Consider the following 22,800-nt stretch of genomic DNA (forward strand, 5'->3'; position numbering starts at 1 on the left):
TCGATTTTTCTTTCTTCGGAAAAGCCAGTTGATCAAGATCTGAGTAATTCTGTTCGAGCACTGTACAGATACTACAAACGTCTTGATGATTGTAGCCTGTAAGTGGCACTACTTGTTAATTAAGCGAAGTTTGAAACGATGATATTTCTTACATAATATTTATTAACCAGTCTAAATACACAACAGACTAAACGTTGTTCGAGTTCTACTTTCTTGGGATAAACCAGCTGTTCAGTGTCTGGGGAATTTTCATTGAAGATAGTGTACATTCTATAATCTCATGGTTGTTGCCTGTAGATGGCACTGTCATTCAATTCGGCGGGTTTTAAATAATCTTAATCTCTTGATAATACGTAACATAACTATGCGTTTGATACATTGTGTCATTTACTAACAACAATATCATAATGACAATAAATAATATTGGTAATCATAATATTAACAACATTAATAGTAATTATAATCCGAACAAAAACAGTTTCACTGTAAAAAAATCGCGCCAAGTCCACGTTCATAAGACTATTAAGGAAGAAAAAAATTTTTTTTTTCTTTACACAAAGATATAAAATAGAAAAATGAAAAAATCAAATGACTCGATAGAGTCTGGCGCCAAGTTCCGTTCTCAAGTTAGACTACCGAGTGTGTATATACCGTAAGCAGAACGGATTTTTGAGGTTACAAATTTTTTTTCAAATTTATTTTGATTTTTTTTCTATATGATATTTTATAATAGTAGTTCATGCTTTTTATTACGCGTATTACTTGATTATTATCAATTATCTTTATAATTTCTATTTAAAATTATTAAAAATAATCAGCACAAACTATAGCGACCCAGATTTTTAGATTTTAACTTTTTCTTATGTAAAGCGGACGGCCAGAGACTAAATAATATAAGGATGCATGCTAATCTTATAATAGATGGGAAACTAAAGTGAAAAAAAGATATTTGACAGCTTGCAATTACACACGCCAGGCGGCGCAAGAATAACTTTAACATGAACTATAGCTTAAAAGGGTTAGTTTGCGACCGGAAATGTATTAAATTAAAATTGTCAATTTTTATTATAATTACAAAAAATACTGAAATCCGAACAAAAACAGTTTCACTGTAAAAAATTGCGCCAGGTCCACGTTCATAAAATTCATCTCAATAACATTTGCACTTTACAAAAAAAATTAGGCTCGTTTTAATAATTTTCATTCTCTACAAAAAGATGTGAAATACAAAAAAATACCAAGAAACCGTCGTAATGTTGAAAAAATTGAAAAAAAAATTGTTGAAAATTAAAAAATAAAATTTAATTAATTTTATCGTACTTGGCGCGCGTCATTGAGTACCCCAATTTTTTTCAGGATAAATAAATATCCTTTTAATGCTGAGAAATTTATAAGTAAGTCAACCTATGTTATTTCATAATAAGTTTTACAAAAGTTAGATAAAATTCACATGTCATACGCAGTTATGCAAACTACATATAAGTCGATACGCATGCATACGTTGGGTTGGTTGCATTGTGAGAATTGTGTTTACTAAAAAATAAAACATATGGCCGACTAAATTGGGACAATGCGGTGTGAGTGCCAATCAAAATGTGTTAATTACAATTAAACGAAGCAATATCAAACTTTAATATTGCATAAGGTTCTTCATTAAAGATTAATGACGAAGCTGAAAAAAAATGAATCCAAAAATTTTATATAATTTCAGATTTCTTGAACACACCATATTGACAGTTGTTCTCACTAAAGATCTAAAAAAAATTTTAAGAACGGGTTTTCACTAAAACTGATAAGTAATACACTAAGCAATGTTTTCAATGAGTTCAGTATCCTTGACTAATGAAATCTATATAAATATATAATATGATTATATATATACAAGCGAAATCGATTTTTCTTGAGTTGAAATTCTTCCGAAAAAATTTAGGGTACTCAATGATGCGCGCCAAGTACGATAAAATTTTTTTTTTTTTATTTTTTAATTTTCAACAAATTTTTTTTCAATTTTTTCAACATTATGACGGTTTCTTGGTATTTTTTTGTATTTCACATCTTTTTGTAGAGAATGAAAATTATTAAAACGAGCCTAATTTTTTTTGTAAAGTGCAAATGTTATTGAGATGAGTTTTATGAGCGTGGACTTGGCGCAATTTTTTACAGTGAAACTGTTTTTGTTCGGTTTCTTTTACTGGAAATATTATTATTTGGTATAAATTAAAAAAATCTAAATAAATAAATAAAATTCTGTGTAATTGGAAATTTATCAATTGCAAAATTAATAAAAAAAAGTATATTATATAAATGGATATCTTTTCAATATTCCGTTAAAATAAAAATAATTCTCACCTTATGGAAAATATAATTTTCGAAAAAGCTTACGTTTGTACTATAGTATTTACGGTAATACAAAAAAAAACAAATTAATTATTAATAAACACATGAATAGACGTCCGAACGATTTTATGGAATTTTGCAGAAATGGAATTCAATATTTTTAAAAACTTAAAAAAATTGAAATTCACATGAATGGCGATCAATAAAAAGAGAATCGGTAAATATGTAAATCTCTAAAAATGGAAATCTCTCAAAATGTATCTGTAAAAATAGAAATCTTTAAAAATGGAAATCTCTAAAAAAAGAAATCTTTTAAAATAAATTATCATTTTTTTTTTATAATTAACGAGAATTCGCAATGACTTTGAGAATTTCTTATCCAAAGGAAGGTATCGAGGATACCGGAAGCTCGACTACTAATACATCTTCTTCGACGGATCTCCCGAAAAACGCTATAATACATTTTTAATCATCAGTTATCATGTAGTGAGGCATCTAGCAAACTGGAAGCTTCACTACCAAGACATCTTCTCCGACGGATCTCACGAAAAACGCTGAAATACATTTTATATTATCAGTTATCATGTAGGGAAGATATCTAGCCAACTGGAAGCTTCACTACCAAGACATCTTCTCCGACAGTTCTCGCGAAAAACGCTAAAATACATTTTAAATCATCAGTTATCATGTAGTGAGGTATCTAGCAAACTGGAAGCTTCACTACCAAGACATCTTCTCCGACGAATCTCCCGAAAAACGCTATAATACATTTTATATCATCAGTTATCATGTATGGCAGATATCTAGCAAACTGGAAGCTTCACTACCAAGACATCTTCTCCGACAGTTCTCGCGAAAAACGCTAAAATACATTTTAAATCATCAGTTATCATGTAGTGAGGTATCTAGCAAACTGGAAGCTTCACTACCAAGACATCTTCTCCGACGAATCTCCCGAAAAACGCTATAATACATTTTATATCATCAGTTATCATGTATGGCAGATATCTAGCAAACTGGAATCTTCACTACCAAGACATCTTCTCCGACGAATCTCGCGAAAAATGCTACAAGACATTTTAAATCATCAGTTATCATGTAGGGAGGTATCTAGCAAACTGGAAGCTTCACTACCAAGATCTTCTCCGACGGATCTCACGAAAAACGCTGAAATACATTTTATATCATCAGTTATCATGTAGGGAAGATATCTAGCAAACTGGAAGCTTCACTACCAAGACATCTTCTCCGACAGTTCTCGCGAAAAACGATAAAATTCATTTTAAATCATCAGTTATCATGTAGTAAGGCATCTAGCAACCTGGAAGCTTCACTACCAAGACATCTTCTCCGACAGTTCTCGCGAAAAACGCTAAAATTCATTTTTAATCATCAGTTATCATATAGTGAGGCATCTAGCAAACTGGAAGCTTCACTACCAAGACATCTTCTTCGACGGATCTCCCGAAAAACGCTATAATACATTTTTAATCATCAGTTATCATGTAGTGAGGCATCTAGCAAACTGGAAGCTTCACTACCAAGACATCTTCTCCGACGGATCTCACGAAAAACGCTGAAATACATTTTATATTATCAGTTATCATGTAGGGAAGATATCTAGCAAACTGGAAGCTTCACTACCAAGACATCTTCTCTGACAGTTCTCGCGGAAAACGCTAAAATACGAGAATAACAATATGAGAAGTCAGTAAAGCTGTGTTCAAATGTTTTTGACTGATTATTAAACAATAAGTTGTTAATATTACATGAAAAAATTTATTTTTAATGAAGTTAAAAATTTATTTTTAATGAAGTTAAAAATTTCATACCCAAATATAATAAAAAATTTTTAAAATATTTGTTTGTTACTTATTTTTTATTATTATTAAAAAAATTGAAAAAAATGAAATCATATTAACGTTAGTTGTAGATATAATAAACAATTTAATTTTACACATGAGAACATTTTTTTAGTTTAAATAGACAAAATATAAAATTGTAATTACAATCGGAGTTGATAAATGAAATCTGAGTATCGATCACAACATTCTGAAAGAGTTGGGACGAAAGTCTCGGTACAAATTAACTCCACCATAGTCTGATAAATTTCGCCTGGATCTTGATTTTTTCTGAACATCTTATAAATTTTTCCGGCTATTATTTCTTCTTACGCGAAGACAGAGTAGTTGTACCAGCAGATCGTTGATGATTTCTTCAGTAGTTCTCTCATTTGGTACTGAGTTTCATTTTTTCTTCTTTTAATAATCGCAGCTCGTAAAGAGCTACTTTTAATTAACGCAACGTCAACTCTAATATTTTAATTAAATTATTAGCGCAGTTCACATTACAATATAATATAAATTTATGTAACATAATATAATTTAACATAAATTAAAATTAAAATTTGAACTTTATATTAGCTAAAAAGGATAAGATCTCATCGATCTTCGCGAAAATTATTAAGTCAATTATTACGTTGTTGTAGCCTCTATGTCGACAATTTCACATTTTGATTATTACGTCTTTTTTAGAATATTCCGATCGACAAATCGGGCAAGTTTTTATTTTGTAAACATAAAAAGCATTTATCCAACAGAGATAGCACCCGATGATATGGGAACATTTCTCTTATTTGATTGTTCCTTCTTCCGTTTTACAATATTGGTAAGGATCAATTAAATCATCTGTAAATTTATAAAATTTTACGAATAGTATATTACGCATCAAGAAAAGTAAAGTATGAAATGTCTCAGAACACAAGTAATTGTTGGCCGAAGCGAAGCCGAGGAATTAAATATCAACTTAATACAGTTATTGGGTGATTAGAGTAACAGCTGAAATAACTTAACGGGCTAAAGTGTCGTAAGCTATAAAATTTATGAGTTACTTACTATTTCTAATTTTTTTATTTCCCTCCGTTTTATTAGATGAAAACAGTATCACGACTCTGCCAAATCTCCAGTTTCTAGGTTAAAAATCACCGTTATTTGATGGTATGTTGAAGGAATTTTATAAAGTAAAATAATCATTACCCTTAAATTGTAAAAATCCATTCAGGTCTTTAATTAATTACCTTCATTATTTTGCAAGGTTTCAAAAACGAAAGAGATAACTACTGAGGAGATCATCACCGATATATGCTGGAGGCTACAACTACTCTGTCTTCGCGTAAGAAGCAATTAGAGCCGGAGAAATTTATAAGATTATACTTATTCTTTTTACCTAATATGAAGTTCACATTTTAATTTTTATTTATGTTGAATTATATAATGTTACATACATTTATGTTATATTGTATTTTGAACTGCGCTAATATGTAACGGGTGTTTTAATTCCCGCTCATTTGGCCCTTAGTAAAATTTAACAACAACAATATATTCAACAATTGACTCTAAGATTTACCAGGGCGCCACCAGGATTTTGTATCTCGGTTCCTGGAACCGGAAACCAGAGCTGATTCTATTAATCTACAGGGAAGAGAGAGTTGGGGGAAGGTGGTTCTGAAAATGAATAAATTTTTATTTAACAACGGTACCAAAATTTATTAACAAAGAATTTAACAACTCGTGCGCTTGCACGTACACACACTCACTTACAACTAACTCACTTAATGCTACAACTTATTACTACTCTCCTCAACTCCACGCTACCGCTTTGTCACCCCGCAAAGAGACTAATCGTATGCAAAGGCTCGTTAACTCGGCTCACGAAAGTAGTCGACCCAGTGACTAAACATAGACCGATGTCCTCCCGTGAGCTTACAAAAAAAACTGCTTAATCCCACAGTACCCTCTTATGGAGCGACTATACCGTGGTTTCTACCTTACTACCGCTGTACCCCACTTGGCGTCTATACAACGGCTTCTGATTCGGCTCACGAAAGTAGTCGACCCAGTGACTAAACGTAGACCGATGTCCTCCCGCGAGCTTACAAAAAATTTACTTAATCCCACAGTACCCTCTTATGGAGCGACTATACTGTGGTTTCTACCTTACTACCGCTGTACCCCACTTGGCGTCTATACAACGGCTTCTACGCCAGCGAAACACCTCGCAAAGAGACTAATCGTATGCGAAGGAACGCTGGTAGCACTCACCCACTCACAACCCACTCTTCTCCACACACACCGACTCTACTTTACTTTTGACTAATTAAAATTTTACAAAATTAACTCCAAAAATTTACAACGTTGATTTTATCACTAAAATTTCTTCAGTCATTAGCTCGAGATTAAAATCGTAAACAATTTTCACAATTAATAATTACTACTTAAAATTTCCGACTTAAAAATCGACGCCTAAACTTATTTCAAAATTACCACGAGTTTAATACTCAGTACATTGTATAATCCTCAGAATATTCTCTATAAAATTAACTAAATTTCTCGGACGTAATCCACACAATAAATAGTTTTATAACAATTTCTACCGGAATAATGGTATTAAATTTTACTTATTATAATTTTCACAGGCTTCAATTTCAATATAAGATTCAACCGCGTGAAATTTCCGACTAGACAGTTATTATTATTGTTATTGTCGACTGGATAATTAATTAACAACAATTTTATATCGATGTAAAAATAAATTCCGAAAATCATCCGCGGTTATTTCAATTTCTAATTTCGTCGCAATTTTCTCAATACTTAATTTTCCAATAATAATTTTAGTCTTCCATAGTTCAATATATAAATAACCACGTGGAATTTTTCGATTTATAAATAATTAATAAAACAATTTGTCTCAATATAAAATAAATTCACGAAAAATTATCCACGGTTAATTCGATCTCAATTGCGTCGAAACTCAGTAGCCGATTCTCAATAAATTATATTAAATAAATAATACTTTTTTGTAACAAATAATATTAATAAATGATAATTCAATTGTTATAATTTATAATAATAGTCCAGTTGTTAATATTGTAAATTTACTGCGTCACAAAATTCTCAAGGAATTTGCGCGCTCAAAATGGACTCCGTTGTTCGTTACAGCGTACTAAGCTCGACCTCGGGTACCGAAGCTTGACCAGTCGTGAGTTGCTGATTGGAATAATTCTCGATGTTCAGAAATTAATTAAATTTGATTAATCAAAAGATGAATTTAATTTAGCCAATCTTAAGATGTTAATAATTATTAACCAGCTGAATTAACAATTTAGATACTCACGACCTAAACCCAGGAGGTCTAGAACATTCCTCGGGTGTAAAATCCCCAGGAGGAATTGTTCACAAGCTAACAAATTAAATTGATTAAAATAATTAATTATTATTAAACAAAATTATTAAACAATTGAATTATCCAAACTTGAATAAATAAAATGAGAAGTAGTGTGTTTGATGAGCCGGGTATATGGCCCCAAGGCTCATCATTACCAAAGTCCAATACCTGGTGTAAATTTGGTTGAAGAAACTCTATGGTTGATACTCGCTTCCTTCTTTGGACTTCTTGATGTTACTCGTTCCAACACTTTACTACTTCTCCGGACACCATATATATAAAAGTCTTTATTGATCATATTTTATATACATACAAGATTTCTTTCATATTTAACATTACTTAAGGGTATTTCTTTGGTACCTGTTATTTTAACTTAACCCAAAAGATATAAATAACATTTATAAAAAGAATTTTTGACATTACAATAAAATATACATCGTTTTAAAAATATTTGAGGGAAAAAATAAAACAAAAACCCTAACAGACTTTATTATTTCTTACAACTAGCTTTACCTTACAACTAACTTAACACTATTCAATACCTTATCAATTTATTTTGGTTGATAATTATTTGTTGTGGTAGATTGTATTTTAGACAAGGATGATCTTTTATTATTTTACAAACATTTTTGAGGATAGGTAATGAATGGAGTTTTGAATTGTAGAAGTTAAGAGACAATTTTTCTACATGCGCCTGTATTGTAGGAAAATTGATTTGATTATGTAGATAGGTGATATTTGTACTATAGTCGGCACCAATGGCCATGCGCAAGCATTTATTTTGAAGTCTTTGGAGCTTATTGTAATTTGTCTTATATGTATTGCTCCAAATGGGACACGCATACAACATTATAGGTCTAATACATATTTTATAAATCAGGAGTTTATTGTTTCTGGTAACAGAGCTGTTCCTGCATATTAAAGGATAGAGTATGGATATAGCAGCATTAGTTTTATTAATTACCTGAGCAATATGTTTGGTAAAAGTCAATTTAGAATCTAAAATTAAGCCAAGATATTTGGCAGAGTCAGTTAGGTCAACAATATGCCCATACATACTCAGCTTATTAGAAAACGAGCTTTTCTTGTGGCTAAAGATTGTGGCAGTAGTTTTGTCAGTGTTTATTTTAATTTTCCACTCTAGAAAATACTGTTCTAATAGTTTAATATGACTTTGTAGGTTTTTTAATATTATATCTTTGCTCCATGATGAAGAATACACCGCTGTATCATCAGCAAATAGTGCAATTGATGTGTTTTTTATCTTAGGTATGTCATTAATATAGAGCAGGAATAAAGTTGGCCCTATAATAGAACCCTGAGGTACTCCAGTCACAATCTTGCGTTCCGTACTCAATTCACCACCCACACTAACAACAAACGTTCTGTTTTGCAGGTAATTGTCTACAAATTTAATTATATAAGTAGGAATATTATTGAGACTCATCTTATATACAAGGGCTCGGTGCCACACAGTATCAAAAGCCTTTTCAATGTCGAGAAGCAATAGACCAGTGTTTTGACCTTTATTGAACTTGAGACTAATGTGATCTGTAAGCCTAGCAAGTTGTTGATTTGTACTGTGCGACTCTCTAAACCCGAATTGTTCGGGAATTATGATGTCATTCGATTTTAAGTAGTTAGTGAGTCTTTTGTTAATTACTATCTCTAATACTTTTTCCAAGGTTGACAATAGGCTTATCGGTCTATAAGAATTTGGTAGTTGCTTAGGTTTACCGGCCTTGTGGAAAGCTAAAATTTTTGCTTTTTTCCAGTCATTTGGAAAATATGATAGACTAACGCAAGCATTTATTATATACATGAGTTGTACCAAAGCTTTTTTACTAAGATTTTTAAGAATAATATTTTGAAAACCGTCTAAGCCGGGGGCTTTTTTAGGTTTTGTTGCTTTGATCGCATTAGCAATTTCACGAGGTGAAATATGAGGAAAATCTGACTTACTGATTTTATTATTTAATAAATTTCGGTAATGACTATTGACTTGTTGTTCAGTTGTTTTGTTGCTGAGGTCTTCTGTTAAGTGGTGGACATTTTCAAAGACGTCTGCAATAGAATTAGCTTTGGATTTATCATCCAATGCTAGCCCATTGCTGGTCTGTAGCACAGGAATAGTGTTAGAGGTATTTTTACGCACTTTAATAGCTTTCCAAAGACTATGGTCGCGAACATCAAGAGATTTAAGTTTATTGTTTAGCTTGTTGTTATTATAAATATTAACTTCTTGTTTGATTTTATTAGTGTATTGCTTGAGTAGATATTTGTAGTATGGGTGGCGAGTTCGTTGGAACTTTCGTCGGAGCATATTGCGAATTCGTATTAAACAAACAATATCATCAGGTAATTTGTCAGGCCGAGAATTTAATTTTTTGACAGGAATAGCTTTGTTAATCGCATTATTTATACATTCACTAAAGTTCTTAACACTCATGTCGATATCCTCTATTGATTTGTACTCAGAATTTAACATTATGTGCTTATCAAGACTAGATCTAAATACATTCCAATTCGCTTTTTTGTAATCCAGAAATTTAACATTAGTACATGTAACCTTGGCATTATTTAATTTAAACATCACCGGTTTATGGTCAGAGTTCAGAGCATCTAAGCATTTGGGATTATCATATTTCTTTAAATTCTTAACAATGATAAGATCTACAATCGATGGTAATCCACCATTAGTAGGTATGAGGGTATACTCGTTTGGAAATTCTATATTAAATGGTCTTTTTTGAATATAGTCAAACAGTAGTGTGCCATTTTTATTAGCTCTTGTACACTTCCAAAAGCTATGTTTAGCGTTTAAATCGCCTGCTAAAATTACTTTATTGCTAAGCTTAAAAATTTGTTGTAATTCATTTACGTCTAAGTTTGATCGAGGGGGAAGATAACACGAGACAACTAATAGATTATTATCGAGTTTAATCCCGATAGATTCTAGTATGTTGGTATTGATATGAATTTCATGATGAATTATATTATTTTTAATAAAGATCGCAACACCACCACCGCGCGAGTGTCCATTGCGGTCTTTTCGATAGCATTTATAGCCTTTAATCATGCATTTGTCTTTTAAAATTAGTTTGGTTTCACTTATCAGTAAAATGTCGATATTATATTCTAAAAGGAACGTTGGTAATTCGAATAATTTGTTAGTTAATCCGTTGGAATTCCAATGAACTATGTTTAACTTATTTGATGCTCTGTTCTCCATTATTTAAGATATTATTTATAGCTAAAATTTGTGACGCGGTATCAGTACAATTTCTTAATCTAGCATTCAAAGATTTAACTATATTTAGTAATTGATCTATGTTACATAAAGAATTTAACGTACGAATTTCATCGAATAATTCTTGTACTTTAGGAATGTCATTAAGGGGATTTACGCTTGGACAAACCTGATTATTATAAGCTGATGCGTGCGTAGATGGAGAAATTTGTGACTCCGGCTGCCTACTTGTTGTCGATAGATTGCTGTGTATTGGCGTCGCTTGCTGGTTGGTCGAGTTGGTAATGGCCGGACTGCTGCCTTGATTCCAGCGATGTTGCACTGGTGCTAACCCTGGGAAATGATGCTCCTGGATGTTGAATTGACGTGTTTTGGATGAAGTAGCCTTCTTCGTTTGTTGAATTTTTTCAATTTTATTAAGGTGTTCCAAGTACGATTTACATTGTCGAAAGCTTGCTGGGTGATCTCCAAGGCAGTTAACACACTTGGGTGCCGTTCCAGGTTCTTTATTACAGTCTCGTGTGAGATGTGAATCTAAACATTTGACGCATTTTGGGGTGTTTTTGCAGTTAGTCATGCCATGTCCAAAACTTTGGCAGCGGTAGCATTGCGTCACTTTCCTATTGTTTCGGTAGTTTTCCCAACTCACCTTGAAAAATTTTAGATACTTGATCTGCCGCAGAACATTTAATTGATTTGGATTTGGAACGGTTACCAGGTACAGAGGATTACCTGTTGATGTTGGTTTTTGTTTCATTCGTATCACCCTCGTGATGCTTGTAATTTGTGTTTTTATCTCTGCTTCTAAGTCTTGTATTGGTAATTCTGGCAAACCTCTAAGCACTAGGTGTCTAGGTTTTTTGTTTTTAATAGAATACGTAAAGAACTTGTAGTCCTCAGTGTCAAGCTTAGTTTTGAGGTTTATGAAGTCTAATTTGCAATGTGTGTGTATATTGAGTGTCTGGTTACTAACAAACTTGAACGTTACCTTGTCTTTGCACGTAGTAGCAGCCAATTGTGTGATCATGTTAACATTTGATATATTTTGAATAGTCACCATAATAGGAGGTAGTCTGATGTTGTCTTTAGGTTGAGCTGCGTCCTGGCTCTTCATTTCTTCCTGTGTAAGATCGACCTCCACTTCAGAGTCACTGGCGATTGGATTGCTGTTTTTGGTATTTGTATTTGATACACCGGGTTGAGGCAACTGATTGTTGGGCTGTTGAGAATTGTTGACTGGATTTGCTTTTTCCTTATTCTCCTTTGGGGGTAGATGGATCTTTTTATTTTGAGGAATAGGTTCATAATCTATTCTTTGTCTTTTTTTAGGAAGAATTTTAACCTCTTTTTGAGATTTCGTAAATTTTTTATACAATTGGTTTGTTATATTGTCGATTGGCACTGGCACGTTTGTCTTATCCTTCTTCATGATCACAAAAATAATAGACACACATGTCACTTTGTAAAATGATAATAGGTTTCACACTGATTTTCTTATACTTGTTCCTCACTCGAGGGTTCGTTCCTCACCTCCGGACACCACGCATGGCTCGTCTATATAACGACCCCAAAAATACCCCCTCCTGCTCTCTCTCTAGGCCAGAAGATCGATGCGCTCAAATGCTAGTCGAAAAGTTATCGATCTCTGGTGACTTATCGATTAAGGGTAATTTACCCTGTTACAAATAATTTAATTGAAATGTTAATCAGCGTAGAAGCTGCGTGAATTAAAAGTAGCTCTTTACGAGCTGCGATTATTAAAAGAAGAAAAAATGAAACTCAGTACCAAATGAGAGAACTATTGAAGAAATCATCAACGATCTGCTGGTACAAATTCTCTGTCTTCGCGTAAGAAGAAATAGTAGCCGGAAAAATTTATAAGATGTTCAGAAAAAATCAAGATCCAGGCGAAATTTATCAGACTATGGTGGAGTTAATTTGTACCGAGACTTTCGTCCAAACTCTTTCAGAATGTTGTGATCGATACTCAGATTTCATTTATCAACTCCGATTGTAATTACAATTTTATATTTTGTCTATTTAAACTAAAAAAATGTTCTCATGTGTAAAATTAAATTGTTAATTATATCTACAACTAACGTTAATATGATTTCATTTTTTTCAATTTTTTTAATAATAATAAAAAATAGTTAACAAACAAATATTTTAAAAATTTTTTATTATATTTGGGTATGAAATTTTTAACTTCATTAAAAATAAATTTTTAACTTCATTAAAAATAAATTTTTTCATGTAATATTAACAACTTATTATTTTAATAATCAGTCAAAAACATTTGAACACAGCTTTACTGACTTCTCATATTTTTATTCTCGTATTTTAGCGTTTTCCGCGAGAACTGTCGGAGAAGATGTCTTGATAGTGAAGCTTCCAGTTTGCTAGATACCTCACTACATGATAACTGATGACTTAAAATGTATTTTAGCGTTTTCCGCGAGATCCGTCGGCGAAGATGTCTAGGTAGTGAAGCTTCCAGTTTGCTAGATACCTCACTGCATGATAACTGATGATTTAAAATGTATTTTAGCGTTTTCCGCGAGAACTGTCGGAGAAGATGTATTAGTAGTCGAGCTTCCGGTATCCTCGATACCTCCCTTTGGATAAGAAATTCTCAAAGTCATTGCGAATTCTCGTTAATTATAAAAAAAAAATGATAATTTATTTTAAAAGATTTCTTTTTTTAGAGATTTCCATTTTTAAAGATTTCTATTTTTACAGATACATTTTGAGAGATTTCCATTTTTAGAGATTTACATATTTACCGATTCTCTTTTTATTGATCGCCATTCATGTGAATTTCAATTTTTTTAAGTTTTTAAAAATATTGAATTCCATTTCTGCAAAATTCCATAAAATCGTTCGGACGTCTATTCATGTGTTTATTAATAATTAATTTGTTTTTTTTTGTATTACCGTAAATACTATAGTACAAACGTAAGCTTTTTCGAAAATTATATTTTCCATAAGGTGAGAATTATTTTTATTTTAACGGAATATTGAAAAGATATCCATTTATATAATATACTTTTTTTTATTAATTTTGCAATTGATAAATTTCCAATTACACAGAATTTTATTTATTTATTTAGATTTTTTTAATTTATACCAAATAATAATATTTCCAGTAAAAGAAACCGAACAAAAACAGTTTCACTGTAAAAAATTGCGCCAAGTCCACGCTCATAAAACTCATCTCAATAACATTTGCACTTTACAAAAAAAATTAGGCTCGTTTTAATAATTTTCATTCTCTACAAAAAGATGTGAAATACAAAAAAATACCAAGAAACCGTCATAATGTTGAAAAAATTGAAAAAAAATTTGTTGAAAATTAAAAAATAAAAAAAAAAAAATTTTATCGTACTTGGCGCGCATCATTGAGTACCCTAAATCTTTTCGGAAGAATTTCAACTCAAGAAAAATCGATTCTGCTTGTATATATATAATCATATTATATATTTATATAGATTTCATTAGTCAAGGATACTGAACTCATTGAAAACATTGCTTAGTGTATTACTTATCAGTTTTAGTGAAAAAACCCGTTCTTAAAATTTTTTTTAGATCTTTAGTGAGAACAACTGTCAATATGGTGTGTTCAAGAAATCTGAAATTATATAAAATTTTTGGATTCATTTTTTTTCAGCTTCGTCATTAATCTTTAATGAAGAACCTTATGCAATATTAAAGTTTGATATTGCTTCGTTTAATTGTAATTAACACATTTTGATTGGCACTCACACCGCATTGTCCCAATTTAGTCGGCCATATGTTTTATTTTTTAGTAAACACAATTCTCACAATGCAACCAACCCAACGTATGCATGCGTATCGACTTATATGTAGTTTGCATAACTGCGTATGACATGTGAATTTTATCTAACTTTTGTAAAACTTATTATGAAATAACATAGGTTGACTTACTTATAAATTTCTCAGCATTAAAAGGATATTTATTTATCCTGAAAAAAATTGGGGTACTCAATGACGCGCGCCAAGTACGATAAAATTAATTAAATTTTATTTTTTAATTTTCAACAATTTTTTTTTCAATTTTTTCAACATTACGACGGTTTCTTGGTATTTTTTTGTATTTCACATCTTTTTGTAGAGAATGAAAATTATTAAAACGAGCCTAATTTTTTTTGTAAAGTGCAAATGTTATTGAGATGAATTTTATGAACGTGGACCTGGCGCAATTTTTTACAGTGAAACTGTTTTTGTTCGGATTTCAGTATTTTTTGTAATTATAATAAAAATTGACAATTTTAATTTAATACATTTCCGGTCGCAAACTAACCCTTTTAAGCTATAGTTCATGTTAAAGTTATTCTTGCGCCGCCTGGCGTGTGTAATTGCAAGCTGTCAAATATCTTTTTTTCACTTTAGTTTCCCATCTATTATAAGATTAGCATGCATCCTTATATTATTTAGTCTCTGGCCGTCCGCTTTTTACATAAGAAAAAAGTTAAAATCTAAAAATCTGGGTCGCTATAGTTTGTGCTGATTATTTTTAATAATTTTAAATAGAAATTATAAAGATAATTGATAATAATCAAGTAATACGCGTAATAAAAAGCATGAACTACTATTATAAAATATCATATAGAAAAAAAATCAAAATAAATTTGAAAAAAAATTTGTAACCTCAAAAATCCGTTCTGCTTACGGTATATACACACTCGGTAGTCTAACTTGAGAACGGAACTTGGCGCCAGACTCTATCGAGTCATTTGATTTTTTCATTTTTCTATTTTATATCTTTGTGTAAAGAAAAAAAAAATTTTTTTCTTCCTTAATAGTCTTATGAACGTGGACTTGGCGCGATTTTTTTACAGTGAAACTGTTTTTGTTCGGATTATAATTACTATTATTATTATTATTATTATTATTATTATTATTACTTCATTTATTCTGTAGTATGTGTACGACTTCGTACATGTGCCATTCTACAAGCGTGTATTACGTATGAAATTTTAATTTTCCGGGATTTGTAACACTCCGTATATATACGCTGCTGTTTGCGTACGGAGTCGGATCGTTTGCTTGCTGTACCTTAGCCACATCGTTAGTTTATTATATAGAATTATATACAACAATACTTTCTCGAAGTGATCTCAAAGTAAATAAATAAAAGGATAACTGCAAGCAATTTACCTTAGTTTATTAACATGTGTGTGAGCACCTTTAAGATTGGAGTTTACTTTTCTACGGTACTAACTTAAATCTCGCGTGGGCTGCATTTTTTACCGCAAACTATCCCCTTGAAGCTACAGTTTATGTAGATATAATTCCAGCGCACCCTGGCGGCCATAAATGTAAGCTGTCAATACTTTTTTTAACTGTAGTTGCGTATCTATAGGAGGATTACTACACACTTTTATTTTATCTAGTCTGTGGCGCTGACTTTTCTCCATCAAAAAAAAGTCAGGATCGAAAAATGTGAGCGCGCTATAGTATGTGCTGAAAAAATTTAATAATTTCAAGTAAATAAATTGTTATAAGTGAATATAAATTAATTAATACGGTAAAATTAATTATAACCCACTGTTATAATATACAAATTAGTGAAAAAAAGTACCGTATAATTAAATAAAATTATACAACCTCAAAAAACCGTTCTGCTTACTGTAAACACATTCGGTAGTCTGACGCTCCGTTTGCAACGGGATTTTTGAACGGAACTTGGCGCCAGATTCTCCCGAATCTGTAGACCGAATCTGTAGATAATAATAATAATAATAATAATAATAATAATAATAATAATAATAAATAGTATTATCAATTTATTTCTACCATTATAATATTTTCAGTATTATCCTTATTGTCATTGTTAATATTGTCGTTATCATAATTAATATTATTTTTATGATTATTGAGTGTCATTATCAAATTGTTGTTAGTAAATGACACAATTCATAAACTTATAAATAATATTCGTATTATTTAAGGAATGTCATCGTTTCAAACTTCCGCTCAATTAGGCCGTAATGCCACCTACAGTCAACAATCATCAAGACATTGTTGTGGTATCTGAACATTGCACGAACAGAATTACTCAGATCTTGATCAGCTGACTTTTCCGAAGAAAGCAAAATCAAACAATTCTAGCTCTTTCAAGTATTGACTGTAGTTAACAAATACGACTGAATTAGAAGAAAATATATTTAGAAAAATACACATGGAAAGTTATTTAATAATTAATTCTAGGAATTTTATATTAAAAATAAATTTTAACATTTTTTGTTATTAAAAAGATTTTTAATTCAAAGTTTGTATTTTTCCCGCGGAAATTGAATGTTTATAAAGTTTCAATATACAGTGAAAGCTGTTAAAAGTTACCGTAGTTCTGTCTCAATTTCTCATAAAACATCAATAAAAGCGAGAAAGACAACCTGGGTAACTTTTAAGAGCTTTTACTGTAAATCAATTAAAGTATCACTTTTTGTACAATATCTAGCAGCATTAATAAAATTTTATATAAATAAGCCGCGAATACTCTTTGACTTAGATTCATAAACTAAATTATCAATTGGATTTTTAACTTTACATGAATTTTTACCTTTTTTGTAATTGAGATAATTGTAAATTTAAATTTAATATCTTAATACTGAATAATTTAAAAACAATAATAATAATAATAATAATTACAATAATAATGATAAATATGGTTACTGTTATAATTATCAATTTATTATTACCATTATAATTATTTTCATTTTTTTAACTATTATTATTATTATTATTATTATTATTATTATTATTATTATTTCATTTATTTAGAAGTATGTTACGACTCCGTACATGTGTAGCTCCACAAGCGTGTTTTACGTATAAAATTTGAATTTCCCGGGATTTGTAGCACTCCGTATACATACGGTGCGGTATGTGTACGGAGTCGTATAGTTTGTCTGCTGTACCTTAGCCACATCGTTAGTTTATTATATAGAATTATATACAATACTTTCTCGCAGAGAGCTCAAAGTAAATAAACAAAGTAAATAAATAAAAGAATAACTGCAAGCAATTTATCTTAGTTCATTAACATATGTGTGAGCACCTGGCAGGTTGACAACTGTACTCCAAATTACTCAACTCTATGCCAGCTTTACTCAAGGAGCATCCGTAACTCGAAATTTTTAATATCACGGTGAAAACAACTGTACTCCAAATTAGTCAACTCCGTACCAACTTTACTCAACAGCATGTGGCTGTAAATGAAAAATTTTTTTTCAATTCGCACTGTATTCAAAGCCAACAGTATTCAATGCAGAGTTTACTCAGCGCTGAATAGATAAATAAGCAAGCCTCGGTAAGAACGAATTCAATCAGAGAGAAATGACCATATGGCGCTGTATGGAGATTCCGAAATCATCTTGAATTAATCAAGATAATATTTAAATAGATTGAACTTGGTAATAAATATAAACTAGTCATTACTTATTAGATTTATTTATAGAAAAAAAACTAGTCTATTTTATTATACCTTTATAAATAATTATAAAAATTATAAAACTTGGGTTAAAAATATTTAAATATTAATGAAAATATTTTAATTTTGATAATTATGGTCACACGATTTATTTAAAAAATTAGTTTGATTATAAAAACTTTATAATATTTTATTAGTTAAAATTAAGACAATTTTATTATAAAATAACATTTTGTGCACAATTGTTAGCTTACATTAAAATAATTAGGTTTAAGAACAAGTATGTGAAAAAAAAATTGCTTCTAGAAATATATTTCTAAAAACTTGATTGTGTTGAATCAATAATACTCGTTTTAGTATTAATTAAATATTATTATTAACTATAATAAATTTAAATAATAAAAAAAACTCTTATTATTGACTCAACACGATCAAATTTTAAGAAATTAGTTATAAGGAAAATTTTTTTTCTTATAAAAAAACGCTGGCGAAATCATAATGATTCAAATGTAAGAATAATTAAAACTTATTAAAATTGAAAACAAATGTTCGAAAAAAAAATCTTAAAATCAGTTAAGAACAGAAATATTAAAAAAAAATGCTTCCACAAATAAATTTCTGAAAACTTGATCGTGTTGAATCAATAATATTCGTTTTATTATTAATTAAATATTATTATTAACTATAATTAATTTAATTAATAAAAAAAAACTCTTATTATTGACTCAACACGATCAAATTTTAAGAAATTATTTTTATGATTTTCTTTTATTTTTTTAATCTAAACCTGCACTATGGATGATTGGTAAATATTTTAATTTTTCGTGATTTTTCACGACAGAGTGGACAGCGATCTCCAATTTTTCGATTGCACTCATTGCAAAGACATAAATGACCGCATTTAATAAATGCCCAGACAGCAGCCCGAAATCTACAGCAGCAGCATATGCTTGTCCCTTCCGGAATAATCTCTGAAAATATTAATTTAAATTAGTAAAGAAAAATTGATTAAATTTCATATAATAATTTCTAAGTAAAATACCTTCGTCGTCACATGCTGAGTTACTTTGAGTTACTGTTAAGCCAGACGTTGACAGACTAGACTGTGACATCCTAGAACTTGACAAATTTGCCATCGCCGGGCTAGAACCGGCGGGGGCAGACGCAGACGATTCGTTGACTGTTAAGCCAGACGTCGACGGGCTAGACTCTGACATCCTACGACTTGACAAATTTGCCATCGAAGAACTAGAACCGGATGGCTCAAACGCAGAAGAATTGTTGAAAGTTAAGCCAGATGGTGTGGACGCACGGCGATCAGTCACTGAAGTTACTAAGAAGTTAATGAAGTAATCTGTAACAAATCCAATTATTTATTAAATTGTTTCATAAGATGGCCAAATGAAAACTAAAAAAAATAATTAATGAAAAATTACCTTCATCATCACTATCCGATGAGATTATTAAAGTGTCATGTAAAGCACTCGCATTTTCCGATGATCCTGCAAGCGTGTCATCAATCACAGCTTCAGCTGACATAGGCTGTCTTGGCATAGTCGGTCCCGTTGATGAGGTTCTTGGAGTGAACCTATCTGGGTAGGTACGTTGATTAATGACATTAGGCGGATCCTGCAGATCCGTTAATCGAGGCACTCTAATATTTAAACCTAGATGAGTTTAAGAGAAAACAGAGTAAAAAAAAAATATAAAGTAAGATTATTCATGAATTTTAACAACTATAGTGAAACATAGTTATTAAAGACAAGAAATCTTACTAGCTTCACTGGCAACAGCACGCAAAATTAAATCCTGCTGATAGCGGTCAACAGAAGTTGCCAAACAATCTTGAACTGTAATTTGTGAAGCGAGCAAATTACTTCGCAGTTGGTCAATATTTCTGTTTGAAAATTGATTGTTAGTGTTTAATACAGGAGGACGATTCATTTCTTGTATACCATTTGTGAAAGCTGTGCTGATATATTCTGTAATAGATAATCAACGAATAGTCAACGAATCGTCTGCGTCTACGCCCTCCAGTTCTAGCCCGGCGATGGCAAATTTGTCAAGTCGTACGATGTCAGAGTTTAGCCCGTCGACGTCTAGCTTAACAGTCAACGAATCGTCTGCGTCTGCCCCCGCCGGTTCTAGCCCGGCGATGGCAAATTTGTCAAGTTCTAGGATGTCACAGTCTAGTCTGTCAACGTCTGGCTTAACAGTAACTCAAAGTAACTCAGCATGTGACGACGAAGGTATTTTACTTAGAAATTATTATATGAAATTTAATCAATTTTTCTTTACTAATTTAAATTAATATTTTCAGAGATTATTCCGGAAGGGACAAGCATATGCTGCTGCTGTAGATTTCGGGCTGCTGTCTGGGCATTTATTAAATGCGGTCATTTATGTCTTTGCAATGAGTGCAATCGAAAAATTGGAGATCGCTGTCCACTCTGTCGTGAAAAATCACGAAAAATTAAAATATTTACCAATCATCCATAGTGCAGGTTTAGATTAAAAAAATAAAAGAAAATCATAAAAATAATTTCTTAAAATTTGATCGTGTTGAGTCAATAATAAGAGTTTTTTTTTATTAATTAAATTAATTATAGTTAATAATAATATTTAATTAATAATAAAACGAATATTATTGATTCAACACGATCAAGTTTTCAGAAATTTATTTGTGGAAGCATTTTTTTTTAATATTTCTGTTCTTAACTGATTTTAAGATTTTTTTTTCGAACATTTGTTTTCAATTTTAATAAGTTTTAATTATTCTTACATTTGAATCATTATGATTTCGCCAGCGTTTTTTTATAAGAAAAAAAATTTTCCTTATAACTAATTTCTTAAAATTTGATCGTGTTGAGTCAATAATAAGAGTTTTTTTTATTATTTAAATTTATTATAGTTAATAATAATATTTAATTAATACTAAAACGAGTATTTTTGATTCAACACAATCAAGTTTTTAGAAATATATTTCTAGAAGCAATTTTTTTTTCACATACTTGTTCTTAAACCTAATTATTTTAATGTAAGCTAACAATTGTGCACAAAATGTTATTTTATAATAAAATTGTCTTAATTTTAACTAATAAAATATTATAAAGTTTTTATAATCAAACTAATTTTTTAAATAAATCGTGTGACCATAATTATCAAAATTAAAATATTTTCATTAATATTTAAATATTTTTAACCCAAGTTTTATAATTTTTATAATTATTTATAAAGGTATAATAAAATAGACTAGTTTTTTTTCTATAAATAAATCTAATAAGTAATGACTAGTTTATATTTATTACCAAGTTCAATCTATTTAAATATTATCTTGATTAATTCAAGATGATTTCGGAATCTCCATACAGCGCCATATGGTCATTTCTCTCTGATTGAATTCGTTCTTACCGAGGCTTGCTTATTTATCTATTCAGCGCTGAGTAAACTCTGCATTGAATACTGTTGGCTTTGAATACAGTGCGAATTGAAAAAAAATTTTTCATTTACAGCCACATGCTGTTGAGTAAAGTTGGTACGGAGTTGAGTAATTTGGAGTACAGTTGTTTTCACCGTGATATTAAAAATTTCGAGTTACGGATGCTCTTTGAGTAAAGCTGGCATAGAGTTGAGTAATTTGGAGTACAGTTGTCAACCTGCCGAGCACCTTTAAGATTGGAGTTTACTTTTCTACGGTACTAACTTAAATCTCGCGTTGGCTGCATTTCTTACCGCAAACTATCCCCTTGATTAAAGCTACAGTTTATGTAAAAATAATAATTCCAGTGCACCCTGACGGCCGTAGATGCAAGCTGTCAATTTCCTTTTTTTAGTGTAGTTGCGTATCTATAGGAGGATTACTATACATTTTTATTTTATCTAGTCTGTGGCACTGACCATTCCCCATCGAAAAAAAGTCAGGATCGAAATTTTTGCGTTGCTATAGTTTGTGCTCATTAAATTTAATAATTTCAAGTAGATTAAGTGTTATAATTGATTATAATTTAATTAATATCAGTAAAATAAGGTATAAACTACTGTTGTAATAGACAATTTAGGAAAAAAAAGTACCATAGAACTAAATAAAATTTGCAACCTCAAAATATCGTAATGTTTCCAGTAAACACAGTCGGTAGTCTGGCGCTCCGTTTACAACGGATTCGATTTGAACGGAACTTGTCGCCAGATTTTACCGAATATGTGGATTTTCAAAAATAGAGATTTATTTTTCTTTAGTTGGCCAAACTTACAGATTTACTAATAAGCCATTTTCTTTATTTAGGTGTTTCCATTTATAGCTTTTTATTATTTTACGAAAGTTCTTTTATAATTTTTTCCTTCAACATCAAAGTACATTTTTATAAATTTCCAAATTAATTTTTAGAGATTTCCAAAAATTCATTTTTTCATTCCTACAAAAGCAGCGCTGACCGGGAAGAATCAATGTCTCGCATAGTATGTATGGATGTGTGTGTGTGTGTGTGTGTGTGTGTGTGTGTTTTTTTTTTTTTTTTTTTTTATAGAGGAGGTCAAATAC

General features: G+C 30.7%; 2 protein-coding genes across 5 annotated transcripts in view; one reads left to right on the forward strand and one right to left on the reverse strand.

Moving 5' to 3' along the window:
* LOC123262004 (alpha-1,3-mannosyl-glycoprotein 4-beta-N-acetylglucosaminyltransferase B) overlaps positions 1–22,800 on the forward strand; it is a 102,939-nt gene that overhangs the window by 60,094 nt on the left and 20,045 nt on the right. The window lies entirely within an intron of this gene.
* LOC123262006 lies at positions 19,021–21,869 on the reverse strand. The gene is made up of 4 exons (XM_044723971.1): positions 21,572–21,869; positions 19,700–19,930; positions 19,306–19,617; positions 19,021–19,234 (listed from the first exon to the last, which is right to left on the reverse strand). The coding sequence occupies exons 2-4, from the start codon at positions 19,815–19,817 to the stop codon at positions 19,056–19,058; spliced, it is 609 nt and encodes a 202-aa protein (XP_044579906.1). The 5' UTR covers positions 19,818–19,930; positions 21,572–21,869; the 3' UTR covers positions 19,021–19,055.

This window comes from Cotesia glomerata, linkage group LG3 (genome assembly GCF_020080835.1).
Source record: "Cotesia glomerata isolate CgM1 linkage group LG3, MPM_Cglom_v2.3, whole genome shotgun sequence".
In the NCBI taxonomy this organism is placed as follows: Eukaryota; Metazoa; Arthropoda; class Insecta; order Hymenoptera; family Braconidae; genus Cotesia; species Cotesia glomerata.

Excerpts from the sequence above, each read along its gene's own strand:
- LOC123262006 (XM_044723971.1), bottom strand. The coding sequence starts at position 19,817 with ATGCCAAGACAGCCTATGTCAGCTGAAGCTGTGATTGATGACACGCTT. Across the intron at positions 19,618-19,699 it reads ATCGGATAGTGATGATGAAG|ATTACTTCATTAACTTCTTA; the intron begins GTAATTTTTCAT and ends GATTTGTTACAG. Across the intron at positions 19,235-19,305 it reads CTCAGCATGTGACGACGAAG|AGATTATTCCGGAAGGGACA; the intron begins GTATTTTACTTA and ends TAATATTTTCAG.